The 19736-nt window shown below is 39.2% G+C and overlaps 1 protein-coding gene across 3 annotated transcripts; it reads left to right on the top strand.

Moving 5' to 3' along the window:
- The first annotated feature begins 2583 nt into the window (after positions 1 to 2583).
- On the top strand, positions 2584 to 19292 carry LOC119650220. Of its 3 annotated transcripts, none has more exons than XM_038052805.1 (6): positions 2584 to 2781; positions 16157 to 16431; positions 16501 to 16627; positions 17157 to 17636; positions 18416 to 18606; positions 18667 to 19292. In XM_038052805.1, the coding sequence occupies exons 1-6, from the start codon at positions 2772 to 2774 to the stop codon at positions 18964 to 18966; spliced, it is 1383 nt and encodes a 460-aa protein (XP_037908733.1). In that variant the 5' UTR covers positions 2584 to 2771; the 3' UTR covers positions 18967 to 19292. The 3 variants fall into 3 exon arrangements, with proteins under 3 accessions (XP_037908733.1, XP_037908725.1, XP_037908740.1); XM_038052797.1 differs by lacking the exon at positions 2584 to 2781 and adding an exon at positions 16004 to 16054 and having other exon boundaries at positions 16132 to 16431; XM_038052812.1 differs by lacking the exons at positions 2584 to 2781; positions 17157 to 17636 and adding an exon at positions 16004 to 16054 and having other exon boundaries at positions 16132 to 16431.
- The last annotated feature ends 444 nt before the right edge of the window (positions 19293 to 19736 follow it).

A 19736-nucleotide genomic window follows, 5' to 3' on the forward strand; every position in this document is an offset into this window, starting at 1 on the left:
TTGGAACAGTAGTACTTTCTTGCCAGTCAGATGGTGTTCAACCTTCCTCAATAACTCGATTAAACAATTCACTGAACCACAGTGTTGGGTCCCAGCTCTTCTGATTGTGGATGTGGGGGATGAACACGTTCTTCAGTTGCAATCTCTCGCCATCCTGAGTGTCCAGTTTATCGTAAAGATTTGTGTGATGGGCCGCTCGGGGGGCAGCGATCGGTTTCTTTGCTTCCCGGTTGGCACTCTTATAAATTCGCCAATTGGCGAGAGTTTTATTGACAAAAAGCTTGCGACTGAGAGGTTTCTTTGCGCCGACCTTCATTTCGACATCGTCATTTCAAAGACAAGTATCTTGGATGATGTACCGCTTGCCTGGCTTAGTGACCCCAAGAGTTGCAGAGCTTTGCGCTTTGTGGATCGTGATTGTAATTCGGTTCCACGATTCTTCCGTAATGGTTGGTAATCACGTAAATGAGATCATTTCTTCTTTCTTCTCATGACAGTGGTAAAATGTCGGCGTCTTATGAAAATATAGTCGATTTGTGTTTTACCATTCCCAGATGAGACAATCGTTTGATGAATTCATAAGTACAAGGTCATGGGTGTCCACCCTCATTGCGCTCTCTAAACGCCTTTATTCCATGCCACCTGTTACCGTTTGCTTTTCACCAAAATGACCATTAAGGTCGCCTGCAATGATTATATAGTCACCAGAAGGAACGTTGCAGGTCTTTTCATCGATAAGTTGCCAGAAGACATTTTTCTCGACATCAGGGCGACCTGTCTGTGGTGCATACGCGGTGAAGAAATGAACAGTGCGATCAGCTGATGTCATCAAATCGTTCGACTTCTTTAATGGCATCACGGAAACCCTCTGAGATGGCAATGCCAACACCGTATTGAGTGTGTGGGCTACCAAAATAGAGAAGTTTATAGTAATTTGTACTGCGTTCGCGTTCTAAGTCGAGTTCCATGGTATTTACAGTTAAGGTGCCAATATTTAGCTTGTAGACGCTTATTTTTGTTCGGACTGACTTACTTACGTCCTCACGCCATGCATCCATCAAGAACCCTTGCCCATTTCTCGCCAAGACCGGGGCCCGTCCTGCCTCTGTTGTCTATTGGTTAAATATCAATACTTGATTGGGCTTCCTTTGACTTCCAGCACTTCTTATATTCGCGATGGCATAGATGACATAAGTTTCTGCGTAACACTTTGAGGTATACTATTCCATTCATTCTGTGGAGCCTTCTCTAGTAATGTGGTGTTTGTGTAACTGATTTTCGAGATAGTCCCACAAACCCTCGATTGGATTTATGTCTGGATTTTGCGGTGGTAATTGCAGCTTTTTGGAATTGGAATATAATTCGGAAGAAGATTACCCGTGTTTGTTTTGAGTTCGTTGCACTGTTCTAGCGCTAATTTCTACAATGCACTTTTTAAGGTGTTGTCTAAAACAAAACCTTATTAAAATGTATTCAATGTCTGTCTGTCCGCCGGTCCGTTGTCATGTAGAGTATCAAATGAATGAGCCCAATTAGTACTTTCCGAAACTGATCTTATTTCTGGTTTTAGGTGAAACGTAGGAGTGTGAGGGCTTAAAATGTGTGCTCCAAAAAGTGAAAAAATAAAGCTATAGAAAGTCAAAGTTTGGTATTTCAGGTAAATTTATTGTACCCTAAGGTGTGTGTGTCATCATCATAGAATTTGAACTTATCTGACCGAGGGGTTCGTGAGGATATTTTAGATTTCTTTTTTTGGCTTTTTTAGTTTTTCACATATCAGTCACTTATAAACTTGAGGTAGATATGTGTATGTATACGTGTTTGTAATAAAGCTTGCGGTTAGCAAAATTCCTCGCATAGGGAAACACAAAACCTTTTATACCTGAAGCGTCCAGCTTCCGTTTTTCCGACTGTCTATAACTTTTCACGATATGTTCGATTGTTGACTTCGTTTTTTCTGTTATTTCATTATTTCAACTTGTAAAAAATCGGTCGATATTTGCTGTTTTTTTTCATTTTGGTAGGCGGCATTTCACATTTGCACTTCGAACTCCTTGTCGATATTCTCTTGCGATCACTGCGTTTGGACTGATCACATTTCTATGCAGTTTACTCCAAATAAAGCAAATACAGAACGTTTGAAGTGGTCGTACGATGACTCATTAATCAGAAAGGATGCCAGGCAAACATTACAAACAGGCATGGTCATAACACTTGTAATAGAAAAAACAATATATCATATATTCAAAATGAAAACGGGTTACAAATACATTACCCTTATATATACTCGATAATGGTGTCATACGATGAATTATGTCGCCTAGTGTACATAATTAGCATCAATCTTTTCAATATCGAATCAGACGCGTCTAAATGCAGCTCCGATTGATGACTCACCCGCTAATACACATAAACGCTGCATCGTGAATGTGTTGTTTATTTCTGCGCATGATGTCAACGAAAGCCCGAAATTCGACGCTGACGAAAAGTTCGCTAAAGTGCTGCAGCCCGTGCCGCCTGAGTTCGCCTCTGATTCATTTGGTAGAATTATAACGAGAGTATTCTGACGGCAGTGACGTCATACCCTGTGTGCTACAATCTGCTGCGAAGAATTTTTATAAACGGCCAACCGGCTCGCGAGCTCCATTAGTTGTTTGTTAGACGTGGATCAGATCGAGTTCCGTCCGTGAGCCAAGTGTTGGATTACCAGTTCCTGCAAGTTCTACGTCAAGGATAACTTATTGAAAGGATATCAGGGAAGCAGCGCCAAGATGCCGATCGGTGAGTTGAGACAATTACAATGCAAAGTGCAACATAATCGGGAAGTGCTAGAAATCTGCAACTGGCTGCATTTTTTCGTGATGTCTGTCCGCATGTGAGTCGTGCTACCTTTTACTATGTAGTCGTCTCATGAATTAATTCATTGGAGCCAGTTGGGCGGGTGATTAAAGTCGGACTTGCATCAAGTTATTATTCCAAGCAATCTAAAAATAAGTCAAGTGAATTCCGAGGAAACGAAAATAAATCACTTTCTCTGCATTCTAACGAGCAAAGACATGACGACTACGAGGCGGCGTTCGTTCGGCTTGGATGGGCTCCAACATGTCCGCGCTCTAGTTGTGTCTCTTGCGGGGCGACACCGCGCCACACCACTTCTTGTCGTTCTTTCTGCTTCTGCTTCCAATCGCACCATTCCATTGCTAGGTGTGGCATCATCGGCTAAAACAGTTCCAATCCACTATGTGCGTCGTGGCCAACATCGAACTTACATGGGTCTAGGCTTCGGTCGGTGTCCGCTGGTTCTGTCGAGAATCTTCTCTAAAATTCTTCCCATACTAAGCTATGATAAGTGATGGATGCTGCCTCTTCTCATTAGCATTCTCGAATAAACATTCGTTAGCGGAGCAAAGTTTAAGATTGCCCGCGTGATGCTCGTAAGGTCCCAATGTGACCGCAGTCGCTAATTAAAGTTCCATCTGGATAAGCGCCTTAATTCGCAAGCAGTAGCCGCTTACCTACTCATTGTTTACTGCTTTATGACTCTCGAGCAGTTCGGCGTGGGTACTGTGTTCTGGCTGGGGCATCCATACATGGAGCAACTCTCTGACTCACTTGTTGATTACAGTATAGACCTGCAAATAACGGCCTTCAATTCAACCATCCATCATCGGAATAAATTCAAAGAAAGTCATGTCCTTTCTTACCGCCAACCTAGAGTTAATGTCGGAGGGGTAGGATCAAAGTGCGTGCACTACCGTCTATCTCGGCTAGATATCATTACTTTAGCTTACAGCCTTTTCGGCAACTGGAGGGATCCTATTCATCGTCATCGGACGGTTATTCATGTTTCCACCAAAGAGTACATTCCAGGAACTAAAAATGGGAGAATCAATATGAATGCATGAGTAAGTCCTTGAAAATGAGAAACACTAAAATTGGGAATTGGTTCTGGATGTTTTTAGTATTTGGGGTTTTCTTATCAATGTGTGCCTCTCCGGCGTCAAGAGGAAACCTTTGTTTATTGCAATTGTTTTCAGGTTTCAGGCCTCCATGTTCCTTCTTTTAGTGAAAATTGGTTCACAGTCCTAGAAAACTCATTAGTGATGTGTTCCCTTGAGGTACATTTTTATGAACTGCAGTTTATGGAATTCTACCTGGAGTGCTTCTCCGGTTCGATACCAAAAATTGTTCCAAGCCTTGCCATGCCTTGGTTTCGGGCTAAACCTTGGCTATGAGCAAGAAGAGACCAACAACGAGTCCAGGCATTCACCTCAATTGGAAAGAGTCGCTTCACAACTAGCTGCTTACCTGCGCCATTCAATAATCAACGCTCCTCCGTTCCAATCTCAGCAGTTTTCTACAGAACGCCTACTTGAACGCTTTGCTTGTAATTAGTGAATTGTCCAATGTATGGCTCCGTTAACAATTGCATTCAAATGGAAATCAAACAAGATATTACGCCTTATTCACTCTATTCTGGTCGGAGTTGTTGGTCTCTTCGTTTTTCTGTTGTTATTCCAGCAGTCACTTGACTCAGCATTCAATGCCATATTGGAATCAAAACGAAAGCGGGGCCCGACTCAGCAATTAGGTGACCCTGTATAGAATTTAGCGGCGATGATTTCATTTCAGAAATTTCCCAACGGAATTCATTGGATGTATTTTGGTTGGAATAATATTGTTGCCATTTGAGAGGTTTAGGCTTGAATGGTTTGAATGTGGCTTCGAAGGTAGCGGAAGCTATTGGATCGGAGATGATACCAGATTTTCTCGTTGGGGTTTAAATCTTTCGGCGGAGATTACGTGTATATGAAATAGACATTGTTCGTATGAATCATTCACGTTTATCGTGGGATTGACTGTTACGTAATACAAGAGTGTTCAAAAACGCAAAAAAATGGGCTATTGTTGAACGTAGCGTAATGCAACTTAACGAACTAATTAAAGCCAACTGTACAGAGCAAGAGGAATCCACGAATTCTCCGCTCTTTTCTCAAAAATTTCAAATGTCACAAATATGAAGGAACCGCTGTTTATGGAGGTAATAAGTTTCAGTCTGGTTCAGTAGACCTGAGGATCGTTGCCGGTTACTCATTTCTAGTCTTCCAGAAGGCCTTACTCATTCCGTATTGAAAGCAATTATTCTTGCGTTATTCTGATCTGCATTAGACAATTCATTGGGAGCTTATTTTTAGCACTACTACGCTTGCCGCGTTCAGATCCCATGGTATTTACAAACACGATGTGTAAAGTGCTACATTGACGGCAAGTGAGCTTCGCACTCCGAAGGGTGTTAAATAATTCATTCGTATAATACTTTAAAAACAATGACGTGGCTGATATGTGGGAGGGATTACTTGAGTATCTGGTATAGACTATACATACATATATAAAGATTAGCGAAATTACCAAAACCTTCCTTGTTATTTTATAGTGCAGCAATTTTATACATATTGAGGATGTAATTTTCCTTCATTTACTTCATTAATAAAAAATAAGATTTACAGAAACCTTATAGGCAGCATCAAATCGATGTTTTAGGGTATGTAGAAAGAATACTGTATGGCGCTGCAATTGGCCATTCGATATAAGTAAATAAGTGAAGTATGGAGAACACAAACTTGAAATTTTAAACGCAATTATCTCAGAATTGTGTTTTTTTAAAGAACCTTCGCGGTGGACCCAGTTACTAAAACTATTAAACTATATACTAAATAGTCCAACCAACGCCAAATTTTTACCACTGATTTTTAATTCTTTTAAAAAGTCGTTCAGCGACTAGGCAATATATTACCGAAATTTGTTTGAAATTCTGATTTTGGATAAATCGTTATCGAGGTATCATGTCCACCGCAAACCATTCCCAATAAACATGCACTAAGCTGTCGAAAAAAAAGTCGAAATAAAGTCAGAGTGATGAATCAATCAATCAATCAATGAAATAAAGTCGTCAACTGTCAACTGTATGAAATCCCTTAAGGGCCCTAAAAACACACGTCCCAGCCATGTCATCAATGTATTTTAGCCTAAAGAAATCTCTAATAAATCATGCCTTACCAATCTTCTGCCGTGCATTTCACCTGCCTCGTTTTCCCAAGAGAGTTGCCGCTCATTTAGTATATGTTCTTCACAAGCAGCAACCTCCTTTGAGTCTTCGGTCTTGTGTATGTGGATGGCCTCACGGCCCTTAGCGAACAGGGTAAGGGGGATACTCCTGCGATCATCATCACAGCCGGTTCAGCAACAGCATGGCAGGCAAATAACACCCACAGAGCGCGCCACCTCTGTACCTGCACGAGGCACTTATGATACACTTTCTCGCCAAGAGCATCAACCTAAATATCTGCTATATAGAACACATCGGACTGGGTTGCACTCATAAGAAGACGTTTCAGGCTATAGGTAAGACTTGCAACGTTTGCCATAAGCCAATTTAAGACCGAAACTGTAGTTGCGGTTTTGTCCACCGGTGTTTTGATTTGCTCGAAAAAGCTTGTCCCCGAGTGAAGGTACTTAACCGTTAGTTTTGACCAAGAACTCTATACACAGCGTTTCAACTCTCAGCACATTCTTTGAAATTTTATGGAGGCGGAAAAGTCTTGCATGCGCTCGACCGCGACGGGAGTTGCACGAGCAAAATTCCGTGCATAAGGGCTGGTGTTAGTGCCGTGTATTCGTATGCACTCATAGTTGCGAGTTGCTGCGAGCCCGTCGTAGCATCTGCCATAACAACAGACATTGCAAAGCTGGTTATGGCTTCGCACATCCCAGTGGGAACCAAAGCAAGAGCTTCCTTAAAGCTTCATTTCAGATTAATCGTAATGGATTTTAATGGAGTCAGTGAGCGAATGATGTTTCAACATTCCTCTATGTGAAACTTATTGGAAGTGAACACGCGCAACATTCTGGGCAATAGATTCATGTTTGCTTTCCATGGAATTTAAGAGCAAATAAGTAGATGCATCCAAGATCAATCTTCCGAATGCATTCGTTTCCTGCAGGATATGATGGGGAAATACACACAATAAAACCATCTAGGCGATATCGACACGCCAATACCACTTACTTATCTCGTGCCTACCCGAAAGGTGAACAATGAGATTCTGTGCCCGTTTGCCACTGAAGTTGATCCTCCTGTGTATAGTCTTCTTGGTTTAGACTCCACGATCAACTGGCCAATCTCTTTTTAGTCACTGTGACTACTTCCGTTTTTCCTATGCAAGGCTGAAACGCGACAATATGCCAATACCGATTTGCGTTTATTCAACAGTGCGTCCGACCCTTGTCAAATCCGGAACAGATAGGCCCTTCTCTAGATTAATTTAGAAGATTTACTAAGCGCGTGGAATTAATTTTCTACTGTACCTAGCATATCTGTAATCTTACGGAATCGAAGGTATTTCTGACATGAAGTGTTACGCAGAGGCACTACTCGTCGAACTCAATACTGGGTGCCTTGACTGGATGAGCATCATCCGCAAACTCCATGACAGCATCTACTATTGATCTTCCTGCTTTAAAATTGAACTGTCCCCGGCATGACGGCGAGTCAACCCTTCATAAGCTTTCCGAACATTTTCACGCATTCGCACGAGCATTGCCATCTTTCTGCGACAAGTAAAAATGACCCGAGCACTATCGGCCGATAGTGAACCTCCAGTTTATATATCTCTGTCGGGTTTTGGCGCCTCCTCTTCCGCGCCTATCTGTTCAGCATGAAGGGAGCAGGGTTTCCGCGTAGTCTTGATTTTTTGAGTTTATAAATGCGTCATCACGGATCTCCATCCATCTCGTCGGCTAGTTTCTGTAAGCAACAAGCTTTGCTTGCTGTTTATCAAACAGGGGGGAGACTCCCTTTACCTGATTTGTACTCTACACTCTGTGCCAAATAGCGGATGTTATGACCTTGCCTCCGCAGGTCGGCAATTTCGCTGGCTACCAATACATCTTCCCCCCTTTCGGAGAATGGATGTCCCGCAAACTGTCGGTATTGATGAAAGTTCCCCGGGAAAGTTTCCAGAATTCGTCACCCATCAGATCCGCCACCGACGGCAGCACTGATTCCGTGTATGCTGATTGTTGTAGGAAGTAACGGGTGTTCGGGTCGAAAAATAGAGTGACTACATATATATTCATATTGATCAAGGGTTGAATTAATCGACCAGCTGCGATCCCGGGGGTCTGTCATACAGAGGCAATTAACTTTGCCAACGGTATACTTAGTTGGTCTAGACAAAACTTTTAATCAGCGCCCAAAATTATTGACATACAAAATGTTTGAGTCAGAGCGAAATTTCTTTCCAAAGTTGGTAATAGGCGATCTAAAATAAATGATTTCTTCACTTCTTAATTTTTGTGATTTACTTTTCTAATTATTTTATACATTATACATACTTATAATTAATCTTATGTGAAATTCCTTTGGAATGTGATTATGGACCTTATTTTGTCATTATTAAAAACGCTTGGAAACTAGAAATTATAAGAAATTAAAATTGGCGGAAACTTTTTGTTTCAAGCTGGTACTGTATAAAAGTATACTAATTTTGAAACATAAGTATATATAAGTTATTCCTAATTATAAGGTATTTCATATTAAAGAGCATTGGTTCAATTAATTCATTGTCATTAATAAAAGTGACTTAATCATTCCTCCATCGTACTTTGTTCCAAGTTATAAATAAAATTAATTTTTTTAAAGCCGATAGCAATTCAACTTTGTCTAGAAACATACTAAAAAAATGCATTTCTAGCTATGTATAAAAGAGACGGTCGTGCACCGAAATTTGCAAAGCCAATCAATCGCAAAACTTTTCGAATCTGAATTGCTCAGCTTCTAGTACATACTTCATATTAACCGGTGTAATCAGCTTGTACTCATATATCAAAATGTGTTGGTGGAACACATATTTATATATCAAATAAAAGCTGTTTACCATATTCTATTTCGAAATACATCAATTCTACGCAGAGTCTATAACGTTTATTTTCTCAATATGATAATGTGACATTCACATCTACAATTTTGTTCCAAAGATTAGTCATCTTGTCGCGATGATTATTTCTAGATTTTTTTGTATTTGATGGTTCGTGTTTGATAGATAAAAATACAGTTTCAAAGAAAGTAATTCTTTTGTGTTCTTAAAATATTTTACATATTTTGATTGCGATTGGGTTGATGGTAGATCCTTCTATCTTTGATACTAACTGGATGTTTTTGGTATTCCCCACTCCCCCAAACTGACTCTAGATCTGATATTTTCTCTACATATCGGTCTGCATTTTGAACCAATTAACGCTTTACAATAAAAAAATCCAGTGTTTAATTTGGTTTCTAACTTGTTGCGTTGTATATATTCATACTCAAGATTGAATAGTTACATATTAGCAGTGACCGCGACTGACGACTGGAAAAAGATCCGTTAATATGAAATTTTATGTAGTTTCTGAAAACGGGTTCAAATCTGGGATTTAATGATTGGGAGACGGGGAAATTTTCATTTTGTTGGCCCGGTCAAGCCTTTTGACAGTATTCACGAAAAAACAACTTTGTAAGGGATAAAAGATAGCGAGACCATAATTGAATAATTTTCGTCAAACGTGTGTTACCTTTCCCTATGTTGCCATGTGAGAAGTTTCCCTTTTCGTAAAAGATTAGGGAGTGTTCCATAGATTAGATGCTGCAATCTGGTATTAACATTTTAGGGTCGAGTACCTAGTTAAAATCTTTTTACATTATATACGAGTACAAAGAAAAGTATATAGTGTATATATGTATGTATATTATCATTAGCCATCATACCCTAATCTTCTTTTTCTTCAGCCTTTGTCCCGCTCACAAGCGGGGTCGGCTCGTCGTGATCGGTTTCGCCATTCGGCTCTATCGAATGCCTGATCTGGGTGCAATCTCGAGGCTTTTAAATACCCATCCAGTATCAAGCCACCATTGTTTCGGCCGGTCTTTTGGTCGTTTACCATCGACTTCGATGTTCAGACCAATCTTGGCGAGGGAATTTTCGTTAGCACGAATTGCGTGACCATACCATCGAAGATGCCTCTCTCGCAACTTTTCCATGCTCGGTGTAATCCCATAACGATCGCGGATATCCTCATTTCGGATGTGATCAAAACGTGTGACGCCACTAGTCCAACGTAACATCTTCGTCTCCATTACTGCAAGACGTTGTTTATTGTCTTTTATAGTTGGCCAACATTCAGAACCATAGAGAGCGACAGGACGGACAACATTGCAGTAAATTTTCGATTTGAGACGTTCGTTGATACGTCGGTCACAAAGAACACCAGTTGTGGAACGCCACTTCATCCAGGTTGTCAATGCGGCGAGGCTCGGGTGACTCGGCAATCACATCACGAATTTTTCGTTTAGTCGGCCAAGTTTCAGCTGAAACTGGTGGCAACTCCACAACACCTGACATGATATTTCGTTGCCATTTAGTACTGGTGACTTCGAGTACTGTGGTTGGCGTAGTACCCATTGCTTCAGTAACACATAAGCAACCGAACCTTTGAATCTGCGCCAGAATTTCCTGCTGTTAGCAAACTTCAGTCTCAGCCACCATACGACTAAGGAAAAACCAAAATGGGCTTTATTTTGGATATATACTTCCTCTGTTGTAGTGAGGTCTTACCAGTTGCAGTTCTAAAACGACAGAACCATTTGCAGGATTTTTGACATTGTTTTCTGAATCTGATGCTTCCACGTACCCTTAGAGTCGAAATGTACTCCTAAATACTTGATTGTTTGTACCAACTAGATTGTCGCCCCTAATGATGGCGGGTAGCTTGTATTTGTCCCACCTAACGTTCCTAGTGAACATGACTAGCCCTATCTTCCTAGCGTTCAGATTACCTGGGGAATTATTATTACGGCTAGATCGTCCGCAAATGCTTGGGCTTGTCCATTACCATGCGCTATAATAGAGGAGAGAGAATTCTTCCCTGTCGGCAGCTAGTCCGACCAATATGTGAACCTGTCTCCACTCCAGCATATGGAGGATCTAATTGGAAAATAGTGGATCGATTCTTGCCGCATCACAAATCGCCGCATATCGGGCATAATTGAAAACTCCTCCGATTCTCATGAGTGCGCCAAAGGCGAATTGTTTTTTAGAAATCTCCCCAATTTTTGCCGTGAGGTTATGGAGTGCCGTCTTTCTGATAGGAGTGTTACCTACAGATAAATGACCACTTGATGTATGAACCCATCTATTAGTCTTCCCTCTTAATAGAAAGGAAATCAGACAAAATATTCAATACTCAAAGCTGAAATCTTGGTTCCCAATTTATTTCCCATTCAATTAGTAAAGGTTTTTTTCCAATTATTGCCTCATCATTCAATGCACGAATCTTCATTTTAACACCTATGTCGTGTCTTCCCTCATTTTACAGTAACTACTTGTTTTTGTGCATAAATTCAAATATGAATATTGTACATTCTTATACATGCATAAAAAGATAAAGTATACGAAGTGCGTAACTATACAAGGTTCTTATGGAGTCGTCGCTTGGCCAATTGCATAATATAACGATAATTGCTCTCTAATTAAATGTCATGAAGTATTGGATATATGTATCCATTTACTAGTAAGATTGTAGAATAAGCAAGGGTGAACATAACTAATTTTCATAAGCACGTAGCAGCATTGAATTTTTTGGTGATGCTATTTGTGGGTAAGTTATTCAGTGTCGCAAATTCTGTTTGAAAAATAAAGTGTTTGATATTCATAGAAGCATAGTAGATATGCGCGTTGAGTGTTCGTTGTTTAAAAATAAATGATTGTCGATGATGAATATTAATTGAAAGTCTGAAAGAAAGAACTATACAAACGAAACTGATCGTCAAGCATTATTATTCATAATATTTTTGGTAGGAAATCAATCCCGCTATTTTTCAATAATTTCGGATTTTGTAGTTTTCTAAAAAACGGAGCCTTAACTTTAAAAAATTTATTATAACTTACAATTTCTAAACAATTCACTGCTGTGCTATTTTCCGATTTCATCCAAAATATATATGGTAGTGACAAACAACTTTGTGGGGCATATTGTAACAACCACACCTTCTTGCCATCGCTATCGGTTCCTGGCAATGCGCTTCAACTCCATCTACGATTTTCCGAGAAGCTTGTACGCTTCCTCCACTGATCTGCACGCATAACCCTCAATAAAATTGTCGCCCTTTCTAAATTTGTGCTATCTATTGCCATTCCACCTTCAAGCCAGCACATCCTCGAGTATTTAGCCTGCACGTTGGGGGGATCGGGGGTGGGTCACACAAAAGAGCCAGGATGTGGCAGCTGTATGACGTATACCGCTAGAAAAACTATGGGGGTTTACACAAAATAAAGGAAGTATGTATGTCACTTATAATGTCCACCCCGAAAGATTTGTTTCTAAAAATAAAGGTGAAATCTTTATTTGGAATTTCATTCTATAAGAAATTGAAGTTGGAATTGTGCATCGTTTATTAATGGATGATGGTCAGTTCAATATGTAAACGAAATTTTAGGATGTACTAAAAAGTTCTACATGAAGGAGAACTGACCTCAGCTCTAAATGATTTGACGAAAAATGTCCTGCCACAAACAGTTAATAAAACGAGAAACCGGAACCTTCAGATATGAATGGTTTTGTGTATTTCTTATAAAAGAATGTTTTAATAGACATTTTGCCCATTTGTACTTGGTAATGTACATGCATATACTATGTCAGACTATTCACTTTAGTGAGATACTAACATTCAAGGTATTAGATAATTAGATTAAATTTGCAGAAAAGAGGCAACTTTGACCTCAAAAATGTCACGTTTTTCAGATTTTTTTTTATTGCGAATACAGATAGTTCGAACTTATTTATACAATTTATATATAATAATGAAATAATCGAACAATATTTCCCGAAATTAAAATTGAACGACTGACGGTAAATCTCCGGAGGCACTTCTGGAAATAGTTTTTTTGCAGTGCACACGTTGTCTCGCTCGAATCATCTGAAAGACAAAAAACAAAATGCATTTTTAAAGGAGATATTTCTCGAGGTAGCTGTGGAAGGATTTTTTATCGATTTTTCTTGGCGTTTGGAAGCCAAAAATTCGATTTTTGCTAATTTAAACAAATTTAAAATTAGTAAATATTAAAAAAACAAGTCGGAATATCGGAAGCTCGTGCTTCGGGTATAAAGGTTATGTGTTCAAGTTATGTAAAAAACTTCAACGCACATTTTTCTATCTATACAAATCCAACATACTCCTTCATATTTTGCCAAACTACATATTACAGCCATAGGTATTATCCTCATCCTAAACAAACGAATCGCCTTTTACCTAATGCTGAACATACATGCAAGTATATAAATTGATCGTATCCATATTTCCGATTTACTTCGAGCACATAAGCATACATATGTATATATGTAGTACGTATCTATCTGAATTAGACACTACCCGCAAACTTCATTAGCATGCATATACCATATTCACACATGTCTGCTTGGAGTAGTTGATACTCATATGCAAATGATTGAAAAACTAAAACAAAATAATTCTTTGCGACCCTATTCATATAAATTCACTTCGTTGTGGTATTGACGAATTGATGTGTGTGTGATGATGACGTCATACAGGTTGTAGAACGCACGAAATTCACAAAAAAATGGCAGTTTCACCCCCTAACTTTGTTAATAATAGTTGGATTTTCTTCAAACTTGACCAAATTGTGCACTATGTTATCCCTTACAGCCACGTAAAATTTTATACTTCTGGGTGGTTGCCAGAGTAAATTTCTAAAGTGTGGAAATATACTGTTATTAACTTTATTTGTGCATATATCGGGTCCGGATGTATTTTGAGGCCTAGATTTCGTAGAGATGCACCACTGTGATTTTTTTCAGATTTTTCGGTTGGATAGGTTCTGGAGAACGAGACCTGTTATATTTTTTGATGGTCATATTTTAAGCCCTCGTTCCCCTATCTTTCATCGGATATCAAATATGGAACCAGTTTTAGGAAGTACTAATTGAACCCTTTGGTTTAATACCCCACATGGCCACATTTTATAGAAAAAATTTTGTACCCTCCATTCACATGTATGCCCTCCTTAACTTAACATAAAGTGACGCCACTTGCTGCATGTAAAGGGAACAACAGATCACATGTTCTTACCAATTTTAATGAAAATCGGTCAGGCCGTTTCCGAATAAATCGAGTGTGACAGACAGATAGACATCGATTCGATTCTAATAAGGTTTTGTGTTTACACAAAACACGGAGAAACACTGCGCAAAATTTCAAAACGATTCGTACAGTAAATTTTGAGTTATGGCATACACGGACTTCAAAAATAGCAAGGTTTGCTTTCTTGAAACTTAGTATTTTTGAAGTTTTGCATACTAAAAGACTCGGCCTTGAGCAACCGACGTTCAAATACTCGTAACTTCGTCAATTTTACTCCGATCGACTTAAAATTGAGACAATATTCTTGAGACACTATGCATTCATTTAAAACAAAAAATGCAAAAAAAACTATAATTACGGCTAATTCGTACAAATTGGCCGGTCTCCAGAGTTATTCCCGATATTTCGTGCAAAGTCGTTGGTCCCTTGTTGATACGAATTATCGGCATCCCACTATACATGAACTCTAACGGGGGCATCCGAAAAATGTATAGACGAGTTCAAACGTAAAACTCATTCATTGTAGAATCAAATCTTGGGCCGGTGAGAGATGCGAGTCGACTGGCCAACTCAATGCAATCACGAATTGTATTATCTTTATTACAATCCAGCATTAGAGTTTGTTAAGTTGTGGAAAATATAGTGGGTCGGAACAATTACGCAACAGACAGATAAAATGCAATGGCATCAATTTGTAGGCACTGGGTATTAGCAAAGAAAAAAACGAACGGAGATGGTTGCCTAGAAATAATCAGAAAATGTCTACTTCGCCTATAAAATTAGTCACCGGTGAAACGTCCTTAGTAAATAAAACTTCATATTTCATATTTCGAAGCTGTAGACTATTTCTCCTCTTCGAACCTCTCATTGATATGAGAGTGAAAGTGTTGAGAGGATAATTTAGGATCAAACATACATATATATTGTAGCTTCGTTGTGTATACTTGCATAACTGAAATCATTGGTTATTTATATTAAGTACAATCACGCATACAAGTAATGGTTTTTCGTGACATCGTTAACATAAAAAATGCCACCTAATTTTGATTATTCGCACTTTCTTATTGCGTGTCAATTCGTCTGCAACGAAGTCTTAACAAACTAATCCAAATAAGCCAATAGCGGTTTACACACAATGAACAACTTCCAGCATGTTCTGAAAATGCCCTCAAATCGTATCTGCCCCGCAGTCAGACCTATTAGTGCGAAAAGCATTCAACTAAACCTTGAATACACTTGATAATAGTACGATGTAATTCGCAAGAACCTTGGGCAAATAAATTGGAGAACAATCTAGCCTGAAATGATCACTCCAACCCCCACACGTATCATCACCCACTTGAAAGGGAGATGAACTACACATTGGAGTCATGAATAATTAATAACTAAATGCTATTCCAGATGCATCACAGTTTATATTTAATTTCATGTCTACAAACCATCAGAAAATAAGAATTGACCTTGTTATCGATTTCTCCTTTCCAAACAAAATTCGTCTGTTATTCTTCCAGATGTTTTTCGGAGAATTCGTAGCGACGCCTTTTATTTTGAATATAACGTACATATAACGTTGATACGGAATGTTGAATAATGCAAACTGTTACTAATTATTTAAGCAAACAGGTTTAGTCGGTTGTGTCGTCCGTTGAAGCTCCGCGACTGGCTTGTTGACCCGATAGCGTGTTCATTCTATAGCGTCACTAAAAACAATGTAAGAGAATGATATCATCGTTGAAATTACCAAAAGCCATACACTCGAGACTAGTAGAAGTTTCCATGATTTAAGAAGGCCAAAGATTATCGGGATTTGTTATTAAGAATGTAGTTATGACTGGTGCATGCATATATGGGTATGGGTATGAGGTATTAATGCGTTATTTTTTACTTTTTGCACATACATGCAAATTATTATGTTCTTGATGTTAATTAGGCATTGAAAGCAACGTTTCTCGTTTCTATTTGCAGAATTACAAACTCCCGATGAATTGGTCTACAAATTCTACCCAGTTGCTGGTGGAGTGTTTAACTTCAAAATCCGTGCCCCAAATGATGCCCATCTGGCTCTTACGTCGGGTCCATCCGAATCGGATCCAATGCTAGAAGTGTTCCTTGGAGGATGGGGTAACACAAAATCCGTTATCCGCAGAAACCGTACAAAACCTGATGTTGTTGAAGTCGAAACACCAAACATCCTTAACGCTGGTGAATTCCGAGGATTCTGGGTTCGGTGGTTCAATGGAGTAAGGAAACGATCAACATTTTCTAGGAGAGCGCCTTTTTAATATTGACATTTTTCCATTTCCATCCAGATTATTACAGTTGGTCGGGAAGGTGAAGCTGCAGCATTTATGTCCTACGAGGAGCAAACAGCATTCCCCATTAACTATGTTGGTGTTTGCACAGGTTGGGGAGCATCTGGATCTTGGATGATTGAAGGTAATTTTTTGAGAATTCACTCACTCTACTGCTATGTATTGAATAATTAATGGCCTCGCTACACGCTAAATACTAAGTGGAGGAAAGTGTTAATTTTGCTACTGTCTAGCTTGGAGAAATATCATATTTTTAAGGGTTTTACTGTACAAAAAGTTATTATTATTATATTATACAAATCTGAGGATATTCCGTGTATTAAAAATATCGTGAAAAATTGAACTCTTTGGAAGTTTGTGTACCATAAAGTACTGAATAGTAGAAAATATAGAAAAGAAAAAGCAGTCGTTATAAGCGAAAACTCCATCATGTACCGTAACGGCTTCATTGTTGTAATCAATATTCCGATGTCATCTAGGATTGTGCTCATCACAATCTACTTTGCCACATTGAAATACTTTGTCAACCTATTTCATGTGTATCCCACATAAAAATCTCCATTAAAACTATGAAATTTCTCTAAGTTAAGCCCTAGAAAATGCCTTCTAAAAACAACCAAATCATTTTGGTGTGTGTGATTGATATTTATAAGGTGGTCCTGAATTTAAAACGGCCGATTGCCTAACGTACAATTTTCGCCCTGTCAATAATGGATGTGCTTTAATCCAATTCCGCGGAAAATCTAACTGCCACATTGGCCTGATGTCGAGCAAAAGTGAGGAGAATCCGATTTGCGAACTCATCCTCGGTGGCTGGGAGAACACAGCCAGTGTGATTCGTGTTAATCGAGTTCAACCCGATCGTGTACGCAAAGATACACCGAATCTAGTTTCGGCCGATCGTTTCACTACATTCTATGTGTCCTGGGTCAATGGTCATCTAACTGTTCGAAAAGATGGTCCTAAAGGCGGTATAATTATCGAAGGCAAAGATTGCGTCAATTTCCCGGTACGATTTTTGGCAGTACGCACTGGCTGGGGTGCGACCGGTCAATGGAAAATTACTATCAATGAAAACGATCGGGAAAGTATTATAAAACAACAGAAAACTCCAGGATTACTTGCTGCTAGAGGTAGACCACAGTTGTGAGATAAACTATAAATATTTTATCCTAACATACAATATACTAAATTTTAGTCGGGTGAAGTTATTCATGTGCAAAACTCTGGGCTTTGGTCAGATATTTTACCTAAATTTCGACCATGGAATTAATCAGCAGTATCCAAATTTATTAGGGCTTCAATATTCTGCAATCTTACAAATAATCGCTTTGCGTGTTCAATGTTAAAAATTCAGCCTTAACTCCTGCATGAGTGTTTTGTCTTGAATTAAACTGACTGGTACATACTAAATACTATATTTACTGAAGCATACATTGGCTTTGACCGTTCTATGGTTTGTTATTCGGGTTCCCTATAATTGCGGCAGATAAAGCGATAAAGAAGATAAGTAGTCGTGTAAAGTAATGCAAATATATTCGCGCGCAATTTCATGAATAAGATAAGATAGATGAGACAAAGGTTCCCATAAACAAGTTTGTTCATTTTCACAAATACCTGAAGTTCGTTAATAAAAAAATTAAGTGGTCTTTTCCTGCGATGATAACAACTTTTTAAAGTAGTGTCATACAAGTGGTTACTTTCTTGGTACTTAGATAAAACAATTTTTCGTTTCGTTTGACCATAAAGGAACTCATATTAAATACAAAGTATGCATACGCGCTTCATTTATATTTCCATCCCTTGCACTAGCGGTGCAATTAAAACTATGAGTTGCAATGTATGCGGCTGCTTATATGTCCTTCACATTACATATTAAGATTTATTTTCTGATTCTTGTTATAATTTTCAGATTCTCCAGCAGCGCCTACTCTTCCAACTCCACAGGGATGGACAGCTCCACCACCAACTGGTAGTGGTCCAGGCTGCTGGGTTCCAGCAAGTGGCGGACAGGTTCCACCAGAAGCCGTTCCTGGCGGAATGGATGGCGAACAACTATACATCGCTCGGGCCCGTCACGAAAGCGCTTTAATTCCTGGAAAGGTACACTACCAGCTATTTCTGTCCTCTTATGGTGCTCAATATGATGCTTTCTTTTTTCAGCTGGTTCCATCACATGGAGTCGCTTATATTTCATGGGGCGGTGCTGAACATCCCTGCACTGAATATGAAGTCTTGTGCGCCGGAGGAGGACAGTGGGTGCCAACTTCAGGTGGAAATATCCCACCACAAGCCATGCCAGCCGGTGAAAGTGAAGATGGAGAACCCCTATTCGTTGGTCGCGTAAATCATGCCGGAACCATCACCCCCGGAAAGGTCCATCCCTCTCATGGATTCTGTTACATTCCATATGGCGGACAAGAAATGGCATTTGCTGACTACGAAATTCTCGTTTCGAATTAAATATTGATAAGAATGCACTAAAAATGTAAACAAGTCATAATCTCATATAAAATCTTGAATCTCGACGTTAGATTATCTGCAATCAGTGTTGATGCACAAATGTGTTCTGCATAAAGAAAATCACAGAAATAAGAACGAAGTAACGCTTCCATGTAATCTCATAGTGCCTTTGTTAACATTAACGGTGGCCTAAATGCCGTTCACAATTTTTTGCAAAAAAAAAAAATTAAGTAGATTTGAAGAGCCTTAACGTAAATTATATTTAAGAGTTAAAAGAAATGTTTATTTGCATGTTTTCAGTAAACAATATTTAAAAACAAGTTAAATAGGAGTATTTTACTATGTTTAGAAAATTGATAGCAACTCTATAAATTAACGATGCATTGCAACGTTTTGAGAAGGGAATAGTATGCGAATATCGCGTACGGCAGAGGGTGCCTTAGAGTTAGAAATAGCACATATTATGGAAAGGTCTAAGCTTTCTGGAAGAGAAAAGTCGACTCGAAACAGACAGTACAATATATGGGTTGCCATAAGCCCTTATGGGGAGCAGAGCGCAATTATGCGTTTTCACTATCGGTTACTAGCAATGTGCTTCAGCTCCACGATTTGCCAAGAAGCTTGTCCTACGCCACCTAGTTTGCATGCATGGCAAACCTGATAATAATACAGCACCCCTCTTTGGTGTAGAACATTCCAGATACAGTCCCTGTAGGTCCTGTCGAAAGCTATCCTGAAATCGATAAAGGAGCGGTGATTTGCATGCTCTT

The sequence above is a fragment of the Hermetia illucens genome, chromosome 1 (genome assembly GCF_905115235.1).
Source record: "Hermetia illucens chromosome 1, iHerIll2.2.curated.20191125, whole genome shotgun sequence".
Taxonomy (NCBI): Eukaryota; Metazoa; Arthropoda; class Insecta; order Diptera; family Stratiomyidae; genus Hermetia; species Hermetia illucens.